General features: G+C 40.0%; 1 protein-coding gene across 1 annotated transcript in view; it reads right to left on the bottom strand.

Moving 5' to 3' along the window:
• Nucleotides 1–348: 348 nt before the first annotated feature.
• The window catches only part of LOC103806070 (potassium voltage-gated channel subfamily KQT member 1), a gene marked incomplete at both ends in the record, with an annotated part of 39,259 nt that continues 15,467 nt past the window's right edge, over nucleotides 349–24,140 (bottom strand). The window contains 7 exons of the mRNA XM_009078741.1: nucleotides 349–511; nucleotides 2,399–2,527; nucleotides 3,341–3,436; nucleotides 4,916–5,026; nucleotides 11,707–11,847; nucleotides 19,495–19,591; nucleotides 22,382–22,460. Coding sequence (XP_009076989.1) covers nucleotides 349–511; nucleotides 2,399–2,527; nucleotides 3,341–3,436; nucleotides 4,916–5,026; nucleotides 11,707–11,847; nucleotides 19,495–19,591; nucleotides 22,382–22,460 — 816 coding nt within the window. The remainder of the gene's footprint in view (nucleotides 512–2,398; nucleotides 2,528–3,340; nucleotides 3,437–4,915; nucleotides 5,027–11,706; nucleotides 11,848–19,494; nucleotides 19,592–22,381; nucleotides 22,461–24,140) is intronic.

Here is a 24,140-nt window from a genome sequence, read left to right as displayed (position 1 = left end):
AGGTCCTGTAAAAAGTAAAAATATGTTTCCTGATTTATTTTTCCTTCCTTCAGACTCTGGGAGATAAAGTTTAAAGGTGGGGTAGATCTGAGGAAGGTTTCCACCCACCTCTGAAATAATTTAAAAAAGGAGAATTATCAATACATCCAACATCTTAATTGAGCTAACTTAGGCAAATAAAGAAAGCTCTTTTGATATTCACACCATGTGAATCTAAAGACTAAATCCTTGGCTGGAGGCAGCTTGCTTTACTGATTAGCTTTAGAACTATTTCTTCACAGAAATTGCCCCTTCATCAACATTGTCTCTTAAAAAATGCTAAACTCAACATAAATAAAAGTAAATTACCTCTAGGTTCACCAATGTAGAAAGACACATCTTTTTTGTCCTCTTGTTCATCAATGTGATCATAAGTGATCTGTGGAACAGACAAGGAATTCTCTCCTGGGTTTATTACAGGTGCAGAACCATTACCACAGCCTAACTTCCCTTTTCTTTTGTATCTTCTAGCCTGTGGTAGTAGAAATGGGATGGTATCAGAAGATATAATAAAACACAAATACACATATGAACTATTAGTCAGTTCTTGAATTAGTATACATTTTATTTAAAGAATGACATTCATAGAATCATAGAATTTTAAGGGTTGGAATGGAGCTTAGAGATCATCTAATCCCAACTCCTGCCCTGGGCAGGGACACCTCCCACCAGAGCAGGTTGCTCAAGGCTTTATCCAACCTGGCTGTGAACACTGCCAGGGTTGGGGCAGCCACAGCCTCCCTGGGCAACCTGGGACAGTGTCTCACCACCAGAACAGGAAAAAACTTCTTCCTAATATTTAACCTAAATTTCCCCTCCTTCAATTTGAACCTGTTCCCCCTTGTCCTATCACTGCAGCTCCTAACAAAACTGAAATTCAGTGAAAGGGTTGCTACTTTTGCTTATGTTTTCAAAGTATCTGATTCTGAATTATCAACTTCAATCTCATAAGAATTTGATTCTCGGGAGAAGATACCTAACACATTCTGAGAAATCAAGTCTCAAGTCAATTTCTCAAATTAGGACCAAAACTCAAGGCATACAAAGTACTAAATACTAATCACCTGAGTACACAAGAGCTTGGCTGTAACATCTTTCTAAAGCTGAAATTAAACATAACCATAGATTTTGAACTATGAACTAGGCTCTGTGTAGCCTTTTCAAAAAAGGCTAAATTAGGAACAACAGGAGAATCCAAATCTTTCTTCCTGCCTCCAAACAGTTCTCAATGATTTTAGAAGAGGCACCCTAACAAACATCCTGCAATTTATACTTAAAAATGAAAAATTAAGGTTTGGATCAACGCAAACAGCTGCAGGATCAATGTATTCACAAATGGGACAATGTTATTTGGTCTACACAAATAATTCTAATTTTGTTATGGCCTACATTCAGACTTTTGGAGTTCATTCTTCTTTTCAGCTCCGCAGCAGTTAAAGAAAAGCATGCTCAAAAATCAAACAGGGGGAAAAAATGGCAGAAATGGGTATTTCTGGTAGACAGTGGATGCAGTACCGTGCATCAAAATGCTTCCAAAAGCAAAGATTACAGGCTCTCATAGCAGGAAAAGAAACTAGAAATTCTCTGGAAAACAAAATGCATAAGGTGATTAATTTATCTTTAAGTCCTTAGAAAAGAAGCTATGTAGACAAGGAAGGAACAAGAGATGATCCTTTGGTAAGAGATGAAAGAGCCATTACTATGTTTTTAAATTAAGGTTAGCACTTCACAGGAAGGTTCAGGTTTAATAATACATTAGGGAATTTCCTCTCACTAGAGGAAACAGAGGGAAAGTAATACCTAATTTTTCCAGCTCTCCAACCATAGATTGGTTGCTGTTCAGAAACACAATCTAAGGGGTCTTACTTCAGCTTTATCCCTTTTCTCCTTTTTTTTTCTGTCTCTAGTTCTGGAGACTTCTATACACAGCCCCAAATCAAAGCACCACAGAGTACTTGAGCAAGAAAAGAATAGCTACTGGCCAGCCACATACTGCTAGTGAACATGAGTTTTTAAATGAGCTTTCTCCTTTCTTCCTGTATAAACTGCTATGGAAAATGAATGCAAAATGGGAAAGTGTCATCATTACCTTACACTGCCCTTTGAGAAGGTAGGAGATTTCAAAGACATATAGAGAATTTAGTACCTGTCTTACCACAAGGGCAAATTTAGAGTCAGGAGACAACTGTTCCTCAGGAATATTTTAAGGAAAACTAAACTAATCGTGCTGAGGCATGAGAAAACAACCAAACGTATTTCAGCTGTCCAAGGTCTTCAGTTCTATCACAAGGCTTTTGGCAAGTTATCCCCATGAAATCAAAAACTAGCACAGAACAAAGCTCTGTCAATCCTCCCTTACCTGTTTTCTCAGATTAGGGCTAGATGGCGCTGGTGACTTTTTGGGATTTTGCACTGGAGCTGTAACATAGATCTTCCATGTGGCTGTGGAAGGGCAGGATTTCTCTGCTGCATAGCACCTCCACAGCGTCTGTAATAAAACCCAACCCAAATAATCTCCATGATTAAGCAGTGACTGTTGTCCTGCAGGGTAGGTAAGTCAGATTTTGCTGCAGATCAAACTGACAAAATCTTCAGTCAAGGCAAACCTCCCTGCAAGGGGTTTTGACTGTGCTATACCACACCATGCCTAGTAAAATCCACTCTTCTCTCTACACAACTGTGCTGAATGCAATTTGCACCAGGACATATCCACTTATCACACAGTGATCTTCAGTATGCTCTTTGCAGCTTCTCCCTAGGAGCTGGGATCCAACAGCAAAAAAGGAAACAAATCAAACCCAAACAACCCTCATAAAAGTGAATCTCCCCAAGCCTCATTGAATATTGCTGTTTCCTTTCTTCTGTAGCATGCCACATTTATATGTTTGTGCACTCTGGTGCTGTGTTATTTATATTATCATATAGAATGTTATCCTGGGACATTTTTCAAAACTGATGTGTGTCATTACATGTATTTGTACACACATTTTTCAGCATAGGATTTGGCAGATGCACCTAACAGAGCATGAAAAGGAGGTTATGAAATAAATATCATAAGGATGATTTTCTTTAAAAACTTATTTTACCAAATAAACTCGTTGCACCCAGTCAGTGTCAGGTTAATCAAGTTTCCCATGCCCACCCAGAGAGGCAGGACAGGAAATTACCTTTTTTTTTAGTGACAAAGTGGTTAAACACAAGTTCTAGATTTATAATAGGAACTGGGATTCTCAATACCTCTATACCAGAACACATTCCCTCTCCAATAAACTCTTAGATATTTTACTGTTAGGGGCCTTACCTGAATTAGGGAAGCTGCAGCTGGGATTTGTCTGTTGAAATGTTTCTGACGCTGCTTCTGCTGCACTTTAAGGGCAAAACCAGACCCAAGAATACCCTAAATAGAACCAAAATCACTAGTCAGACTTGGATATGTCTTCATATACCTAAATCAAATACTTTACATGTGAAATAAACAGACAATTTATCAAATACTTTCCAAGAAAAAGAAAAGTTATGAATTTGCAAATGTCCACAGTGACAGAATTCCATTTATTCTAACAAATAAAGCTAAAACTGAGCAGATCAATAGTGGCATCATGTAACATCAATAAACACCAGGTGTTTACTGCTGAGATCTACAGGTTACAGGAGACAGAGACATTCACAGAGACAGACACGTTACAAAGATGACCCTACACAATGGGGGAAGAAGCAAATGACAGTGTTACATGACTGATTCTCAGCTGTTCTTTGCACATATTTTTAATTCCTTGCCACAATGAAGCTAACCCCTAAACCCTTCCCAACCCACCCCTCCCTAAAATAACCCATCTCCACAACTAAAACCAAAACACACTTTGATTTTCCAGCTTTGTAATTTCAACATTTCTGTTAGAACAGATAGTTACTGAAGAAACACTTTGTCTTTTCTAATTGTTTTCATGCTGTTGTCTTTATTCTTGCCCTATTTATTTGAAGATCCAGAAAGCCCAAAGATGCTCTATACACCACGTAGGATGACAGATGCAGTTTCCTAGACCTCTGCTTCATGGCAGTGTTTCTCTTCTCTCAGGATGCCAAATTGTTATCTTATAGTCACAAAAAAAATGAGAAATAAATAAATTTTCACCACTGGCACTGACATGCCCAGAAAAAAACACCTCATTCTCTTTAACTCATAGATTAGTTTTAGCTCTTTGAGTAGTGGAAGTTATTCTTCCCTCCTTTCGAGGCCACCTTTTCCTAAACTGACTGATGTAAAGATGCAGCAGTTTCATTCATAGAATCAGAGAATGTTGAAAAGGACCTTAAAGCTCATCCAGTTCCAACCTGTCCAAACAGGGAGACCTTCCACCAGACTAACTCCAAACCCTGTCCAACCTGAACTTGAGCACTGCCAGGGATGGGGCAGCCACACCTCTGGGCAACTTGTGCCAGTGCCTCACCATCACAATAAAGAATTTCTTCCCCATATGCAATCTAGACCTTCTTTCTTTCAGTTTTGAAGCCATTCCCCTTGTCCTGTCACTCCAGGCCCTTGTAAAAAGTCTCTCTCCATCTCCTTTCAGGTACTAGAAGGCTGCAATTAGGTCATCCTGGAACTTTCTCTTCTTCCAGGCTGAACAATTCCAGTTCTCTCAGCCTTTCCTCATAGGAGAGGGGTTTCATCCCTCAGAGCATCCTGGTGGCCTCCCCTGGACATGTCCTTCTTTTGTGTGAACAGACACAAACACACACCTGAGGATGTGTGTGTGCACACTCTAAAGCAATACCCAACTCTGTTATTTCCTATCAAAGGTACCAATTTAAAACTATCTAATTGTGCACCCAAGTCAGACAGTCACTTTAATAAAGTGATTCAAGTTGTACTTACTGCTGGCAGGGCAAAGAAAGAGATAGCAAATACTGAAAAGCAGGAAGCTATTGTCTTTCCAATCCATGTCTGGGGAACTTTATCACCATAACCAATTGTTGTGACTGTTACCTAGGCCAGAAACAAACAACCATTTCAGTGCAATTCTGTACCTTTTTTCTCCAAAAAGCAGGAAGAAAAAAAAAGAATGAGAGAAATTAGAGAAGTATCAGGAGATAGATAAGAATCAGTAATATTTATATTTGGGTATAAGGAAACCACAGGAATACACTAAACATCACTGGAGATTCATCCCGGGTTTAAATTCTTCAGCAGATTTTCATAACTGACCACTAGTTTGGATGCAACACTAGTCTGTACACAGGATGAATGCTCTCACAGTTTGTAGCTGGCTGCTTCCACCCTTCCAAAACTGAAAGGATTGGCCCTGTGGGCTTGAAACTATAGACTTGCAGTTTTTCTGCTTCTGCTTTTAAAATGTGCTTATGTAGTAGGGACAAGAAAGCCTTGATAACACTGACTTGTGCATAGCCAACACACAGATATCTGCCCAACTCTGCAGTCAGGCAGACAGTAAACTATGCCCTGTACTGACAGGAATGAAAAGGGACAGAACTAATACCATCCCATCTGAATCTTCATAGTAAGAGGAGGAACACACAATCATTCCCAGACATGTTTTCTCTTAAAGTCAGTCTACCAGTAGACCAAGAGCTGAACACAGCTGAGCCCTGTGCTTAGCTTTTTTCCACCCCCAACAAATACAGCACTTGGCCACTCAGTATTGTGTTTAACCCACAAGATGCACACAGCTGGATCAACTTATTGCACAGCACAGGGCAGCAAGCTCCCTAAGGGACAAGGATCCCCGAGGCAAGGCAGAAAATGTAGCCAGCAGGACAGTAACTGTCCACCCAGGCTCAGTCCCCCAGCATCCAAGCAAAACAGAAGCAGAAACTACAGCCAGGTCCAACCAAGAGTCTGGATCATGAGGCAGGGCTGACATCAAGCCAGGAGATCCACCCACAAGTCATGATGAGGTACAATGGTCAGCACACAGGTTCACAAGAATGAGGCAACAACAAAATAACAGCCCATAGGGGGAAATCAGGATTAAGGAACTTCATATCCAGACACAGTTGCAATTAAGCTAGAAACCACCTTTTTTTGACAAATATATCATATCCAGACACAGTTGCAATTAAGCTAGAAACCACCTTTTTTCAACAAATATGCTGAGCTTAAATAGAGCCCCTGGGTGTGGGTAGAGGTCACTGCTGATCAATGTCCTTGGGGTTATAACAGGTATGGAATATGCAGGGACTTACTGCAGGGGGACTAAGTCAATGTGGGGACTCTGTAGGCTAGAGTTTTTTGGGTTGTCCCTGATGAGCCCCAGCAAGATGGAAGGGAATCCATTATGAGCCAGTGGTCAGTGAAGAGATGGTGCTGTGGGGGGATCAGGGTCTAGATGAAGGCTGGTCTGTCAGCCAGGTTTGCAATGTAACAGGGGCCAGCTGCTCCCCAATGGAAGGTGATAATCAGCTGATCCCAAAGAATGCTCCCAAGACAAACCAAGGGAACCCTACAGCTGGCCAGACAGGGCCCTCACCACCCTGGGCCCAAGCTGACAGCAGGATAGACTCCTAGACACTGACTGTGTCCAACAAAGAGTCTAAATCATATGGCAATATCAAGGTGATGAGGTACGTCCAAGGGTGAATATGGAAGTCAGCCCATGGGTTGAGATCCAGTTCACCAGACTATGGCTGAGCCAGGGACCAGCTCTCCTCCAGCACAGCTCAGGCAGCAAAAAAGCATCTAGGGCTGAGCCTAAACAGAGGTCCTGGGTCATGGAGGTGTTGGGGTGACCTCTGATGTGGCTGGCCAGAGCCATTAAGGCTTTTTAGCATACTCAGAGTTCAGATGCTGCCATAAAATGGTGTGAGAAACGTGGCTTGTACCCCCTGAGAAGTGAAAGGCTTCTGGTGAGGAAATGAAGAATTCTGTCACCAATGCTAATCACTGCAGAGGACTTGAAACAAAAAAAATGTGCTTCTATTTGGGAGCACCAGCCCCAAACCTAGTCCCCCTCCCTTCACTTGCCTTGAATGGTAGCAGAAACTCAGCCAAGGAGACTTCAAAGAATATGTAAATTTCCATTGACTACAAAAGAGCTGCCTTTTATGGAAAATGTTGCTGACAAATGCTTAGATATTATGCAAAAATAGTCTTCTCATAAGAAACTATCAAGCAATAAAGGAATGGGAAGAATATATTTCCTCCTCCTCTCAGAGCAGTTCTACAGAGAGCTGGAAGGAAGATTTGCAGGGAAAAAACATGACCAACTATTATCAAACTTAGTTTTTCCAAGTTCAATAAAAGTTAAGCTTGTGTTTATTCATCATTAATTTCTCACTTGGTCGAGTCCACTTTGTAGTAACAATATCCTCAAATGAATATTGTTATTTTGAACTGCAAGCTGCTCTCAGCAGGAGCTCTGTCTTGCCAGGTGTTTGTCCAGATTTAATGTGGCTTATGAAGGGATTCAGGTGCTGTGTGCTAAAAGCAACACAAACAGATGTGTTTGCCAGTGCCCAAAATTAACCCCCCCGAAATTCAACTTTGAAACGCAGTATGTGTTAGTGGGCAGTGGAGGAAGTTAAAGCAGTGTTTCTTTAACAGCACTTCAGCTCCTCAGTGCACCCAGATGACCCCTTAAAGTCTGGGATTTTTCCTTCCTTTTCCTCTCTTTTTTTCTTATGAAAGGCATCTTGGTTTTTTTGTGGGTGGTTTGTTGTTGGGTTTTTTCTGAGTTCCCATGCACTCAGGACTTAAAAACAAACTGCAGTAATGTTGAGCTGCCTTAGTGTTCCTGTGCAAGACAGCATGAAGGCTGTAACCACAGAAAAGATGAATTTTCCATCTCTACAGCAGGCAGATTCCTGCAGGTGCCTGAACAAGTTTCAGAAAGTTTCTCCCTGGTTACCTTAAGAGGGTTCCTTCTCGGTAATCTAATTAGAACTTTGAATATGTGGAAAGGATTATAAAGAACAGTAATTCTTTGGCTTTCCTAAGCACAACAGAATATTCTTCTCCTTGTGTATTCAAAAGTTACTAGTATCTGTGAGCAGAGAATGTTGAAAAGGCTTTGGAAAGTGACACTTCCTTCGTAACACAGATTTATGGTGGCACATTCCAGCTGTTGGAGCACATGCTCTAACACAGGCTCTGGAAAGACATGTACACTTCAAAAAGGGAAGAACTCTCATTTAGTAGAAGTCAGCAGAGCTGTTCTGATGCTTTAAGACCATCAGGTGTCCTGAAGTGGGAAGAATCAGGACTGCACACCTCAAAAAACATACTAAAAATAAAGGGGTTCAAACTGCTACCCCTGGCATGGAAATTTGACTCCTGGAAATTCTGAGCAATTGATCCTAAGTACCTCTGCCATTTAACACCAATTTACAGAAGTAACTATTTAATTCAAATTCAATAGGACAGGATAGTTGAGTTTGCAGCAAGACCAATAAGCATTACCAGCAGCAAGAGATAAGCATGGAAGGGCCAACAGAAGAGAAACCTCCTACATGTCTTTCTTCTTTCCTCAAGAGAAAACACCCAGTAAGGACAGAAAAACTGCTCTGACAGTGGCTGCAATTCTGGCAGACAGACCATAATGTTGGAAGTGCTTTTGCATGTGTTCTACATGCTATAACTTCTGAAAGTGGCTTCATGTAAAATACCACAAGTCTTTGATATGTCTTTGCACTTTAATCTGTTTGCCTGCCAAATCTAGGTGAAACAACCCTGCATTTAACTGAAGCAGGTGAATGTAGTTAGCATTTAATTCCAACTCTCATTCATTCTTTATTTTCTCTTTACTTCATATTTAAACCTTTCAGGTCATTTGTATCAAGTTCAGCAAGCTTGCACTTTCTACTCAAAGCAAAATGTTCCCCATAATACTCTGTGGTTTTTGTCAGACACATAAGACTTTGAAATACTTGCTACCAAGATTTTTTTCCTACGGTTCAGTTTTGAAAGGCATAAATGAAATCAAATTTCACTCCCTAGTAACTCCACATCTGTGTTTTTATGTTACAGAAGATTCAAAAAGAAAAAGAAACTGATTCACTTTGTCCTTTGTCACTGTTCCCAGCTGTGAACTGCACCTGCACCGTGACTCACTAAATGCTGAGGAGGTCTAGATGCCTGAAAAGCTTAAATAACAATTTAAACAGTGTTCTTCATGTGCCTCAGCTAGAGAAAGAGAAAGCTGATTTTATCTTGCTATTACACAAAACAAATTTTGGAAAATAACAACAAAACCCACTGAGCACTTTGCATGGCCTATACATAATGCTTTGAACCACAGACTCCAACTCATCTCTCTCAACAAGGTAAAGCAATTTGCATTTTAAATGTATCTGTTGGTTTTCATCACTGAACTCCTTTAAAATTCCTGAAGTACAAAATACACTCGTAGAAACGCAGCCTGACTTTTTTTGACCTTAATTTTTTTTACTCTTTACTCAAATCAATGTTGTAGATTCTTAGCATGTAAAAATATTTTGTCATACCTATCTAATTATTCAATGCATCTCATAATGCATGTTATGGATAACTAGAGCCAAAAAAGAATACAAATAAAAAAAGGAAAGGTAGAAAAACTACACTGGCTTCATATGGAAGATTTCTTACATGCAGATTAATTACACCTGCATGAATATACATGGAGAGAACTGGATGCTACAAGTGATAGCTGCTTCCCAAACTGACTGCTGGAAATCCTTTTTCATTTTCCACTCTATCTTGCTCCCCTCAGTTTGGTAAGGGATTCTTCTTCCCTCCCTTTCAGCTCTGAATTAGGGCATTTCCAGCATTTTGCCATTCCAGGCCTAGGAATTACTTTAGGAAACACCAAAGACATTGTGCAGAGACAACACAAATCACCACCCTTTAATGATTAGATATTAAAATTAAGACCTTCTTATTAATAAACTATATGCTTTCCCTTTCTTTCACTGGTGTCATTCTAATTCACAAACCTTTTTGGGAATTCACTATGCTGGAAAAATTTAAGAGCTATTTTCCTTCGATTTAGCTGAACTAGTACAAACTTTTATGGGAGTTCCTAATGCTGCTGAGCTTCCCACAAGCAGCTCCACTTTTAATTAGATGGACTGCAGAGGCTATTCAGCTAGACCATTAGCAAATCCAGGAACAGCAGCAGTGGAACACAGAGTTCAGTCATTTGAACACTGGTGTTTGAGCTGAACTGCTCAAATAATAGAAGAATAAATGAGCCTGTGTACTGATTTGTTTTCTTAAAGTAGACATGAGCTATCTTTCCTAACAGCAATTATACCCCAATTGTTTGAGTACAGCACAATCTGTGCATCTGAGACATTTATTATTCTTCTTCCACTAGCTAGAGGTTGTCTCATATCGATAATCATGAGGTTTTATCACATGTCCATTGAGGACTTTAATGAGTCATTTTTGTATGGGTTAGTTCATGGCTTCATTCCTTCACAGCACATTATACAATCAGGTCCCTCTGGCCATTTAGTGAATTTTTGATTTTCACTTAGTTCATACTGTTTTGCAAATGAAATGAATACTTGACAACCTAGTGACAGGAATTTAATGTTGAAAATACTACTATACTGAACCACTTGAAAACAGTACCTCAGGCCACATGTAATAAAGTCTATATTTCTATATATGTCACTGAAGTAGAGGCTTATGCAGCATCTAAGTTAAAGATTTGAAAATATATCCACTAGGAATCTTTTGCCTGCCATGCCAGAAGTACTCACCAGTTTATCTGGATGCAGAGAATTGGTTTATGGCCCAGTAATTGGCATTTTTCAAGTCTATAATTAAGAACAAAACCAGTTTATTGTGTTTCAAATCACACTTGAAACATATCCTTCTTGCTCTGGAACTTGGTAGCTCTGCATCTTTTCCAGTCCTCTCATTTTTCTCTGTCACTAACACTGCTGTGATGGATCTCCTTGGGTTTGTGACAATGAGACAGCCAACTCATAAATTATATGAGGTGCTCTAATGGGGAAAAGGGTCCACAAGAGAAGAGATGGTTCAAGCAACAGCTAATAAGGAAGGAAAGCATAAGTGACAGTGAGAAATGTGATGAGAATAGTCATAGGAAGGGAGTGTTGAAACAATCTGGTCTATTCTGCTCATAGTTCTCTCTTCCTTTTTCAGCTGATTCTGGGCATGCACATAACAAGTACCACAACACTCTCAAAAGCCCAGTTCCTCCTTTTTCCTTTATTTCACCAAAGATATGCACTGACCCTGACTGATAATTGATATCCAAAGGATTTGATGAATCCATGAAGCCTTGCCAGCTGCTTTTGATGGATCTATTTACCTTTACAGAGAATCACAGACTTCTTTAAAAGAGAAAAAAAACCAAACCAGGAACCTGTAACCTGCATCAAGGTCTGCATTATTACTGAGAGTGAGTTTTACACAAAATGATTTAAGAAACAAAGTCATTAACCCAATTTTCACATATAGGATGTACTTTTAAAGTTAGGCACCTTTTGCAGATAATTAAGTAGAGCTTAAAAGAAGTTGTGGAGATTCTGGAGGGAATTTGTATTCTTTCTGAGATATGCACATTTTATACATGTAAATGTTCAGTGTCCTTTACTAAAGACTCACTAATCTGCTTTCAAAATAAAATTTAATACACAATTTAATTGTATTTATTATATTTTTCTTCTGTCCTTCTTAAAAGGTTGTCAAGGACTTACCACACCCCACCAAAGGGCATCAGCATAGTTGGAGAAACCTGTCTTTCCATCCTCATCAACTGCATCCTTCTCAGCGAGATAGACAAAATAGGATGAAAAAATTAGTCCCAAGAATCCAATGTACAGTGTGGTTATGAGTTCCTATTAAAAGAGAGAGCAAACAAGCACATAAGGCTTGCATCATATATATTCTGTCATTGTCAAACATTGTAAATAACTGGGGTTTTTCTTTGGATCACAATAGAAAAATTCCTAGGCTATACTTCAGTGATGAAATTTGCCTCCAGTTGAAAAGGTAGTACAGTGACTTGTTTTCTATTCCTAGAAAAGAAATTCAGACAGAAAAGAATTCAAAAAGCTATTATTTATACAAGACCATTTAGACAGTTAAATGTAGCATGGGACATCCTGGTTTATGTCTTGGGAATGGGAATCATTCCACTTGACTGTCCACTCAAAATGTGAAACACCTAAATATTTTTAAATAGTAAAACAGCTTTAGAAATTCACTTTCTGAACAGTACACAAAAATAGCAGTTAAGAAATAGCAGCCATGTCTTGTGACTATAGCTATATCAAAGCAATGGACTTGTGTATCTGATGTTTAGATTGCTCAATCATGGAATCACAAAGTCATCAAGGTTGGAGGAGACCTCTAAGATCACCAAGTCCAATGATTAACCTGTCACTGCTGGAACCCCTAAACCCTAAACCATTTCCTCCAGCATCAGATCCAGATAACTCTAAAACACTTCCAGGGATGGTGACTCCACCACCTCCCTGGGCAATGTATTCCAGTGCCTGAGCACCCTAACAGGGAAAAAACTTTCTAGCATCTAATCTGACTCTGCCCTGTCTCAGCTCAAGGCCATTCCCTCTAATTCTCTCCCTGCAGCTATGGCAGGACAGACATTCCCACCTCCCTCCATCCCCTGTCAGGGAGTTGGAGAGATCCATGAGGTCACCCTGAGCCTCTTCTCAAGGCTTAGCAAACTGAATTCCCTCAGCCCTTCTTCATCTGTCATGCATTCTAGACCTTCTCTCTGAGCCTTGTTGCCCTTGGCTGGACTCACTCCAGTGCCTCAATGTCCTTTTTGCTGTGAGGGGCCCAAAACTGAGCACAGTACTTGAGGTGTGACCTCTGCAGTGCCCAGTCCAGGGGAGTGAACACTTTCCTAGTCCTGCTGTCACACTATTCTTGATCCAGGCCAAGATGTCCTTGGCCTTCTTGGCCACCTGTGCACACTGTTGGCTCACACTGAGCTGTGCCACCAGCACTGCCAAGTCCCTTTCTGCCCAACAACTCTTGAGCCACCTCCCTGAGCCTTCAGGGCTGCATGGGGTTGTTCTCTTCCAAGTGCAGGACCAGCACTGAGCCTTACTGAACCTCATGCACACTGAATATTGATGCCTTAACACTTTCAGATTAAGATAAAATAAAATCTTAAGATGAAATATGTTTGATAGGTGAAACCTCTACTTCAATCCTGAAAAAGCAAGTCTAGGGCAGTTTATTAGGGATTTTTGTTAGGGTATGATTCAGTCCTTGTGATTGTACCAGTTTCTCTACAGATTTTTGGACAGGAAAATTGTATCAGAACTGATGTGACTTAGGTGCAGGATTGTGACAGTCTTCAGGAAAAAATGTGCTGAAGTATTTAAGCAGCCTGAATGTGTGGTGTCACAGTTGCAAAAACATGTAAAGCTTTTAAAAGCAGGGCTACATTATAATCAAATGAGAAATTCACCAGCCCCTCAGGAAGATCCAATACCTAGTTATATGGGAAAATAACTTATTTTAATTACTTCAAGTTTACATGATTTATTTCTTTATTTTCTTTGCACAGACTTAGTCATCTTTATTATGAAATATTGTGCTACATCTTCATTAGCAACTTCCTTAAGCTCTTGACAGAGCCATTTCTCTTCTCTTGGATCCAAACCAATAAGGGAATTAAAACATTGCCATAAGACAAATTTAAAATGCAGACCTGTCTAAGAAGAATTGTCTCTACTTCTACATTATGGCAGGTTTTCACAGACTTTCTGTAATGTTCAACCCATGTTTCTTTAACTATTTGTGAGGTTTTATTCAGCTTTTATCATCAAACTTCCTTCAGATTTTCTTTTTCATTGCTTTATTTTCATTTCCTTGTAAGAGCTTTCTGGAAAAAGGTATCCCAGGTATCTAGTAACAACATTCAGCAGCAGGAAATACACATATGGTTCTTTCTCCTAAGCACTATTAAAAGTCTAGGGTCAGCCAGTCTTTAAGTAATCTTGGCACAAAGCAAAATAGGTGTCTTCCCTCTATTTAATTATGACCTAAATAATTAATTTTGATAGCATTTAGTTTTGCTCAGGGGCAAATTCAAGCCTTAACTCTTTGCAAACTAAACAAGGCAGGTGAAAGAAGGAATAAAACTTGGGGTTTCAGTAGTTCAGATTTCTATGCTGGTCAACCTTAAGTAATGACAATGGTACACTGTGTACTTGTAGATATGACTCCATTGCTTTGAAAGCTCCTTGTGTTAACATACATAATTGACTATTTGCATTTCTGTACATTTTCACAATGCTTTAGTTTGCCTACACTGTGTTTTCTCAATGCAAGAGAAAACTGGTTAACACACGAGATTAAGCTCTGTGACACAAAAACCTGCAACAGAAATGGAGACTCAATGCAAGAGAAAACTGGTTAACACATGAGACTAACTTCTGTGACACAAAAACCTGCAACAGGAATGGAGATGAATTCTTGCTGTCTGCTTACAAAGAAAACACTTTGCTCTTGTCTCTAGGTTTGTGACTTCCTTCCACATCAACAGAAATCTCTTAGTTACACCTGGCATGTTGCTTACATCTCAGATGTGAATAGATTTTACATCTCACTGAGGAATGGCCATCACTGCTTTGTCTTAGTTTTGTCTCAGAGGACAGAATCAGAGGCTGGATGACAACTGGAATACTTCTGTGTTAAGTGCTGGCTTTTTGGGAAGCAGGCAAGAAATATGCTTTTCAGAAGTGTTATGTCTTGTCTTATGAAATCCTTTCAAAGTGGCTGAAACAGCAACAGAACTACTCATCTTGTTTCACCACTGGCTCCTCTCAGCTCCAGTGCTATTCATCTCAGGACTGAATTCTTTTCAGGTGAAGGCCAGATGAAAATGTAATTGCCTAAGATTTGTTTTAAATGTCACCAGTCCATGTTACATATGTATAGAGAGACAAAATACTTCGTGCCTATATTTAATTATTAAGAACAAGGGGAGCAATCTCATACATACTGCATTTAAGAGAGAGTGCAGAAGATCTGAAAATAACACATGCTTGAAGAAACACAGACAGACAACAAAGCAAAGAACATTCTGCAGACATGAGGCCTTAAAACTTCACATTTATATGTTTTTTTTATGGATAAGAACTTAAGAAAAAAGAATGCTGCCTAATACAAACAGCTCTTTTCAGCAAGGTCTTTCGGATACACAGAGGAAACAGCAAGAACTAGAACCAGTATGCACAAAGGTAAATTGGAATATTGAGACAGTTGAGCCATCACATTATTTTAGACTTGGGATCTATATTTTCATTTCCAATAAGGACCACGCAATATAAAATTCAACACATAGGAAAAATACAAGAAAAAAACCAAATCTGCAACTCATTGGTAACTCCTTCCTCAGAGCAGTACAAGACCTTACAAAGCAAAATGAGGAATCATAGAATTTAAGGGTTGGAATGCACCTTACAGATCATCTAGTCCTAACCCCCTGCCCTGGGCAGGGACATCTCCCCACTAGATCAGGTTGCACATGGCTCATTCAGCCTGGCTGTGAACACTGCCAAGGTCAGGGCAGCCACAGCCTCTCTGGGCAATCTATTCCCACCTGGAATACTGCACACAGTTCTGGTGCCCTTAACACAAGAAGGACATGGAACTGTTGGAGCAAGTGCAGAGGAAGCAATGAAGTCAATAAGAGGACTGGAGCATCTCCCCTATGAGCACAGGCTGAGGGAGTTGGGGCTGTTCAGCCTGGAAAAGAGAAGGTTGTGTGGAGACCTCACAGACAACTTTTCAATATCTGAAGGGTCTACAAGGAGCCAGAGAGGGACTCTGTGTTAGGAGCTGCAATGATAGGACAAGGGGTAATGGGTTCAAATTGAAGGAGGGGAAGTTTAGGTTAGATATTAGAAAAGAGTTTTCTACTATGAGAGGCTTACAAGCTGGAGCTAGATTGGCTAACTCAATTTTTCAGTAAGCTGCATGATTTCTCCATGTCTTTCCACCACCACATGTGACATTGACTCATGTTTTGTTGCTTTTGGCGAGAAATGCTTGTATAAGCTCAACCTGCTGAAAATAGAAGAGCATCTGAGCCAAACTGAGCCTGAGTGAGCTAATACAGCTATATGTAAAATTCCAAAACACCTGGAAATCATCGGTGACAACTTTAGTAAGCTCTTTTGGGCCCACAGAGCTCCAAGTGCTTGTTATTTTCACAGGTCACAAAGATGTGGATTAATTTTCTCACATTGTTTAAGGGGTTAGGGCTCCATTTTTTCTGAAAGAGTATCACACTCAAAAAAATAGATGAGGACTCTGTACTCTCTCCGTGAAGAAAAAGTAGCTGAGGTGTTTTTATTTTGGTTTTGGTGGGTGTTTTCAAACAAAAATTTCTTTCAGAGACTGGATAGGAATAAAGGTTCCATTTTCCCTTCCATTTGGTACCTTGTTAGGGTTTCAGCTACACTTGTCCAACGTCAATACAGAACTGTGTGTTTGATATTTTTTTATGAATGTGTTAGTGGGTGATCTGCTTGGACAGGTACTGCAGATCTGTAGAGTTTTATTTATCATCATAATCACTTCTTTGGATTAGCAGAACTTCAGGTGTGTTTACTCATAAATTCACTTCTCCAAGGATTACTTTTTTCCTTTTAAATCATTGAACTTATTTATACTTGCAACATTTAAGACTTAAGTGTTGTATTTTGGAGATAGTATTTCCTGATTCTTGACTAAAACTCTGAACACCCACAGGAAAAACTTTTCTCAAACACCTCTGTCAGTGAGGGGAGCAAATGTTGAGAAAGTGTATTTGGATATCAGCTCTGCCCTAGCTAGATATCCAGGCAATGTGAGCATAATAAATGAAGACCACACAGACTTGGAGCATTAAAAGTCATCCTGTTGTACAGTATGAAAGGAGGCTTTATACTAGAGCACTTCAGTGTGCATCACTGCAGCACAGCCAACGTGACATAAAATTTCCTGTGGTACTGGGGGGGAAAAAAAAAAGGTAAGGAAATTAACTTTTAGTGTTAAATTAATTGCTTTTGAATGAAGTACCTCCCATTCTCTGTTCCAGAACCACAGTTTTCTACATAGAAGATAAAAAAAGTCCTTGTGGAAATCTGTAAGTAATTGTCAATACCTGGAGAACACATCTATACTCATAGAATAGGTTAAAGAACCACTCTTACAAGTCTGATGTGAAGATTCATAGCACTGTATTATCCATCCACAGTGTGGTATGATATAAGATTTAAAGGCTAATTATATAAGTTTCTACTATGTTGATTAAGAGATTCCATAAAGAGATTCCATGAAGGCTCAAAAAGAAACCTTCAACTAGAAATTTTTTTAAGTCTGCTGAAAAACTTTAAAGCTTTTCCAGCTTAATAAACTTTAATATAGAACAATCATTTCAAAGCTTTAATAAACATTGTAGTGGGCTGACCCTGGCTGGGTGCCTGGCACCCACCAAAGCTGTTCTATCACTCCTCTCTGCAAAATGGGCAGGGGAGATAAAATACAATGAAAGGTTCATGGGTTGAGATAAGGACCAGGAGAGATCACTCACTCAATACTCTCATAGGTTAAACAGACTGAGCTTGGGGAAATGAGGTGATTTATTACTAACAAAATCAGAGCAGGATAATGAGAAAATAAGACAGACCTTAAAAACACATTCTCCCACCCATCCCTCCTTCCCAGCTCTACCTCCTCCCCCACAGCGGTGCAGGGAGAAAGGATTGGGGGCTGTGGTCACTTCATCACACATGGTTTCTGTCAGTGCACTCAGAAGTACTTCCCCTGCTCCAGTGAGGGTCTCTCCCATGGGATCAGTCCTTCCCCTGCTCCAGTGTGGGGTCTCTCCCATGGGATCAGTCCATCCCCTGCTCCAGTGTGGGGGTCTCTCCCACAGGAGACAGCTCCCCATGAGCATCTCCAAATGTGAGTCCTTCCCATGGCCTGCAGGTCTCCATGACCTGCTGCAGTGGGTCACTCTGCACAGGGTACAGTCCAGCCCCCCAGGGACAGCTCCAGTGTGGGTCCACCACAGGATCACAAGTCCTAGCAGGAACTCTGCTCCAGTGTGGGTCTCCTCTCTCCACGGGTCTGCAGGTCTCTGTCAAGACCCTGCTCCAAGCAGGGGCTCCCCACAGGTTCACAGCCTCCTTTGGGAACCCACCTGCTCTGCCATGGGTAGCTCTCTGCACCCTGTTAATCTCCATGGGCTGCAAGGACACAGCTACCTCACCATGGTCTTCACCACAGGCCACAGGGGATCCTCAGCTCTGGTGCTTCTCCACTGACCTTGGTGTCTGCAGAGCTGTTCCTCTCACATATTCTCACTTCTCTCTTCTCTGGCCACAATCACTTCTGTGCAATAACTTTTTTCCTTCTTAAATCTGTTATCCCAGAGGTGTTATTGCCATTACTGATTGGCTTGGCCTTTGCCTCAGTGCTGGGTCTGTCCTGGAGTCCCTGGCATTGGCTCTGCTGGACATGGGGAAGCTTCTAGCAGCTTCTCACATAAGCTACCCCTGTAGCCCCTCCACTGCCAAAACCTGGCTAGGTAAACCCACTACAGACATATAATTATTTATAGCCAAGTTTGTCTCCATGACTACACCCCTGAAAAAGTAACTTTTCTTGCATATTATCATAACATAGTTCACATTTTTATTAAAACTCCTTATTCAGGCACAAAAAAGATAGCATGATTTAAATAACTGACTTGTTCTCCAAGGCTTTATCACTAGTATTTGTTTTTTCACAGAACAACCAAGCTAGGAACACATCTTCTATGAGACAGTGGACAGTATTTGCAATAGGAAAAGCAGCACAGATAACTGCATTTAATAAATTCTATTGAAGGATAACATCAAAGAGTACATCAGTTAATAATTTTTTAAAAAATAAGAAATACTGATGCTTATACCCTGTTAGCCACTGACCTGAATAGTAAAGAATAGTTTCCTATTTTAAAAGTGGAAAGAAACACATGATGGTCTTTTAAAGTAATTTTTCTCTTGTAACATAATAGTTCATTTAAATCTTAATAAATTCTATTGAAGGATAACATCAAAGAGTACATCAGTTAATAATTTTTTAAAAAATAAGAAATACTGATGCTTATACCCTGTTAGCCACTGACCTGAATAGTAAAGAATAGTTTCCTATTTTAAAAGTGGAAAGAAACACATGATGGTCTTTTAAAGTAATTTTTCTCTTGTAACATAATAGTTCATTTAAATCAGAATCATAGAAACATCAAGGCTGGAGGAGACCTCTAAGATCACCAAGTCCAACCATTAACCTGTCACTGCTGGAACCTCTAAACCATATCTTCCAGTGCCACATCCAGACGCCCCTTAAACACTTCTAAGGATGGTGACTCCACCACCTCCCTGGGCAGCACATTCCAGACTGTGATTTGAAGTCCAAAAAAGGAATTTACTAAAGGAGACAAAATGCTGGGGACTTTAAAGATGGAGTACCTGTCGATGTATGAAAACAACTGATCCTAACAGTCGCCAGGTGCCACCCTGTCGATCCACGTGGAGCATGCGAAGTATCTGGAGAAATCGGATCCCCCTGTAAGAAAAAAAGGGTATAAATAAAACTAAAGTTTGAAAACAATACTGCTCTATCTATCCACAGATGACTATGTCCTCTAACATCCTGCCAGATTAAAGAACTGTGATAGCATTGCCCCTGGGGTTGCAGCTCAGACTCGAGGCATCTCAGTAGACTCTCCGTTTAGATGGCATTTCATTACATTAGAGTATATTCAGAAACATTGACTAGGAAAACAATTATTTAACAGCAAAACAAACAAACTCAGGGGAAACTTGCATCTTTTATATGATCCTGATTCTTAAATGCCTTCTCTCCCAGGAGTCATAGAATCATAGAATGTTAAGGGGGTGGAATGGATGATAAAGATTATCCAGCCCCAACTCCTGCCCTGGGCAGGGACACCTCCCACCAGAGCAGGTTGCTCAAGACTTTATCCATCCTGGCTTTGAACACTGCCAGGGTTGGGGCAGCCACAGCCTCCCTGGGCAACCTGTGCCAGTGTGTTATCACAAAAACCAGAGCTCCAAGCTTTGCTAACATAAGCATGAGTAAACTTCTTTCTCTATTTGTCAAAAGTAGAATCTGAATCAAACATGGTATTACTGAAATCCTTGTTGTGTGAGTTATAGAAATGATCTCACTGGAAATAGATACAGTCCTATGTGGTTTTAAGACAATACCTGCATCATAAACTTCAAATATTTTCAACTAAAGAAAAATAATTATCCATAAGATTCTTCAGCATAATTTCCTTCCATGAATATATTTCATTTAGTCACCCTTTTGACAATGACCTTTATTTGCCTATAGTCATCTTACTACGTCATCTGTGAAACAAACTAGTGAAGAGCAGTAAAGGATGAATGCTGAATTCCTCTACCTGATAAATTTTCACTAAAAGTATTTTTGGCTCTTTTTAGCTGCCCTTAAAATTTTGTGGTGGATGTAAATTTTGCTTTTTAATTCAGATTTCTTATTTCCGTTCCACTGTAGCTGCACTTTTCTGGGTAGCATCTAAAAGTCAGAAACTCAGCATGGTGCCATCCTGCAGTCACCAGTGTTACTCACACTGGGAAGGCACACTGTCCTCTGAAATAGCCAATTTTTCCTTTATTCAGAAGGCAGGCATCCTGTACTTTCACAGCTGACAGGCCAATGATCAAAGGTTTGTCTCTTTTTTTGGAAAACACACAGTAATCCTGACTATTAAGTCATATATTGGTGACCGAGTACATGCAAACCATATTTTATTATTTATTTGATATGTCATTGGAATAACAATTTTAATTAGCCTGTAGCACACAAGGAGTGTGGGCAGCAGCTCAAGGGAAGTGCTTCTCCCCCCAACCCTGCTCTTGTGAGACCCACCTGGAATACTGCACACAGTTCTGGTGCCCTTAACACAAGAAGGACATGGAACTGTTGGAGCAAGTCCAGAGGAGGCCACGAAGTTGCTAAGAGGACTGGAGCATCTCCCCTATGAGCACAGGCTGAGGGAGTTGGGGCTGTTCAGCCTGGAGAAGAGAAGGCTGTGTGGAGACCTCACAGCCAACTTTTCAATATCTGAAGGGTCTACAGAGAAGCTGGAGAGGGACTCTTTATTAGGAACTGCAGTGATAGGACAAGGGGTAATGGGTTCAAATTGAAGGAGGGGAAATTTAGGCTAAATATTAGGAAGAAGTATTTTCCTGTGAGGGTGGTGAGACACTGGCACAGGTTGCCCAGGGAGGCTATGGCTGCCCCAACCCTGGCAATGTTCACAGCCAGGTCTGGTGTTCACACCTGCTCTGGTGAGAGCTGTCCCTGCCCAGGGCAGGGGTTGGGACTAGATGATCTGTAAGGTCCATTCCAACCCCTAAAATTCTATGATTCTACCACTGTGTAGCTTAACACTGGGAAAGACTGTGCTGAGCCAACTGGGTTCATCCACATCTAAACACACAGCAGGCCTTTTCATTAAAGTTCTTCCTACACTTCTAGTTAAATTCAACAAAATATTTGGAATTTGCACATTCACCCTCCTTTTCTTCTTTATGAGCTAATAAAGCCCATTCATGCTGCCTGTGTCTTTATCATCATGGAAGGATTAATGTTCTATGGTAAAAGTTACCCTAAAAATACTTTATATGTGTAGTTTCATCCCGTGCTTGAGTGCACAGCTCGACAGTTTAGGCAGTACTGTACATTCTCACTTCCAGGTGATTGGATTGCATTGGAAAGCAGAGGATTGTAACAGAACATGCAGCACGTCTTGCAAGTTGAGTTAGGAGGAGTGGGAAGTACACCTACTCTGCTTATCATTCTTTTCTTCTCTTAAGCCACTTTTCCTCCCAAAACAAGCTTGCAGTACTTGATGCAAGCTGAACAAACACTGTAGACATCAAATGTTTCTGGTTCACCTACGATACGAGTTCCTTGTGCCAAACAAATCCACTGAAGCATAATTACTCTTTAAACAAAGTAATTACTCATACTTAAAAAGTACCAAGTGCTGTCTGGATTACTTCTTAAACAAACTGATGTTCTGTAATACTTTTGTCTCAGAAGGTTTGATGTTTTATATAGGACATAACCTTTAGGTTTTTTCCACTTGGCTATACCATTCCCACCATTTTTCATACACCTTGTTTCCCAATGGGTGACCAAGCACAACAACACACAGACCTCCATTGCCCAGTGTTCAATATAATAACTTTTCCTATCTTAGGAAAATTAGACATACATCTACTTTGGAAATTAGCAAATGAGATATAAATCTAATAACATCTGTGGTAGTGAAGAGCTACAGTCACCAGCAAAACATACCTTATTGCAGAGGTGGCAAACACTTGTCCATTAGATCCTATGCTCAGAACAATAATTGAGGCTACCACCACAATCAGATCTGTTTAAAAGAAAATAAAATGGAGAAAGAAAGAATATAGTGATTTTTAGATGTCAGCACTGAAGCACACAAGAAATACAGACTGAGGAAAGCACTTGTAAAAAAAAATAAAGCTTACATTTGGTTTTAATGTAATAGTTAATGCAACAGTAAATTAATGTAATAGTTTTATGTCAAGAACCCAATGACTACAGTTTCTTCCATGATGAATTTAATAATGGAACTTTCAGAGAAGATGATGGATCAGGCAGCTTGCCAGAAAAGCAACGAATGCAAAGGCATATGCACATCCTAGAAATGAATCTACACTTCAGCTCAAGGCTTTTGATTTAAGAGGAAAAGGAAGGGGTTTCTTCACTCGATAATGAAATACATAAAGTCAAGTATCATGGTCCATATACACATACACTTGGTTTAAAAATTGTACCAAAGCTGTAAACCCAAGTTTAGGGACCTGTCAGAACAAAGTTTGGCTAAAAAAACCCAACAGAGTTGTTGATTTACTTTGTGGTACAGTCTTTATTTGCATGAAAAAAATAATTGTTTCCAGAGTTCCTTTTCTTTTAAAAAATTTCCACAATTCCACAGTTTACACAGTTCCAGCATTACACAATGCAAATGATGGATTATGTCCACAATGCCAGCATCCCTTATTTTCTCTCATCCTAGTTCAGTCACCATGTCTGTTTCTTTTAATTACTGAACCTTAATCTAAAATTATTCTGAGAAGACATTTTTCTAATTTCCTCCCTGGCATTTCTGTGGTAAACCTCTTTAGAGTATCTAAATGCTTCACTTTCAAATTCTAACCAGAAAATAAAGGACAGTATTATATGTGAGGAAAAGTTTTGGTAATTTTTCCTTGCCAGTTTTAAACAGGCAGCACTTTATCCTTCAGAGCACTTGATGTTATGTAGCACTTCAAAAAAAAACAGTGCCTGCTGACTTCACTTGCAGCTGTGAGAGCTCAGAACCTCTGTAGCCTGACTTCAAAGTCTTCATTTGGCCATCCAGAAAAGGAGGCACACTTGTGAAAACTGATTTAACTGACTGCCACAGAGTTTCTGTGTGATGCCTCAGTGAGATGAAGGACAGAATCCAACTCGAGAGGCAATAACAGTTTCCTTCAACAAGGCCAACTTGTTTTTTCCTGTCCTTTTTAAATATTCTCCTGCCTCATTCACAACCAAGTAGTTGCTGCAACAAATATTGCAGAAGTGCTACAACCAACAGTATCCTTTACTCTCCAACTAGGATTAATTTCCAGGATCTGTCTGATTTTTGCTGTAAAATCTGGATACCACCCCAAGGGATAGCACTCAGCCAGTTTAAAGACTGCACTACAATAATTGTACATTTATGAAGATGAAAATTCATAAAGGGAGTGATAAGGCAACAGGAAGAGCTTCCATTTGGGGATAATCTTCACTTTTGAATGCTTGACCTTCCGAATGTTTTATGTTATTCCTGAATTGATGTCTGTGTGTGAATATACATTTGTAAACATCAGAATTTAGGTTAGGCTTTCTTCACATCATGCAGATCTTTGCCCTTAAGCAAATGATGCACTCATGTCCTTCCTGAATTATCAGGCATATACATATCCATCCAAAGACTGACACTTAGGAAATGAGATTCAATCAGGTTGTGAGAGTAAAATAGATTTTTCATTTGTACTTT

This window comes from Acanthisitta chloris, unplaced genomic scaffold (genome assembly GCF_000695815.1).
Source record: "Acanthisitta chloris isolate BGI_N310 unplaced genomic scaffold, ASM69581v1 scaffold2847, whole genome shotgun sequence".
Lineage (NCBI taxonomy): Eukaryota > Metazoa > Chordata > Aves > Passeriformes > Acanthisittidae > Acanthisitta > Acanthisitta chloris.
The sequence above is the reverse complement of the archived record's forward strand: the minus strand, read 5'-3'. Positions and strand labels throughout refer to the sequence as shown.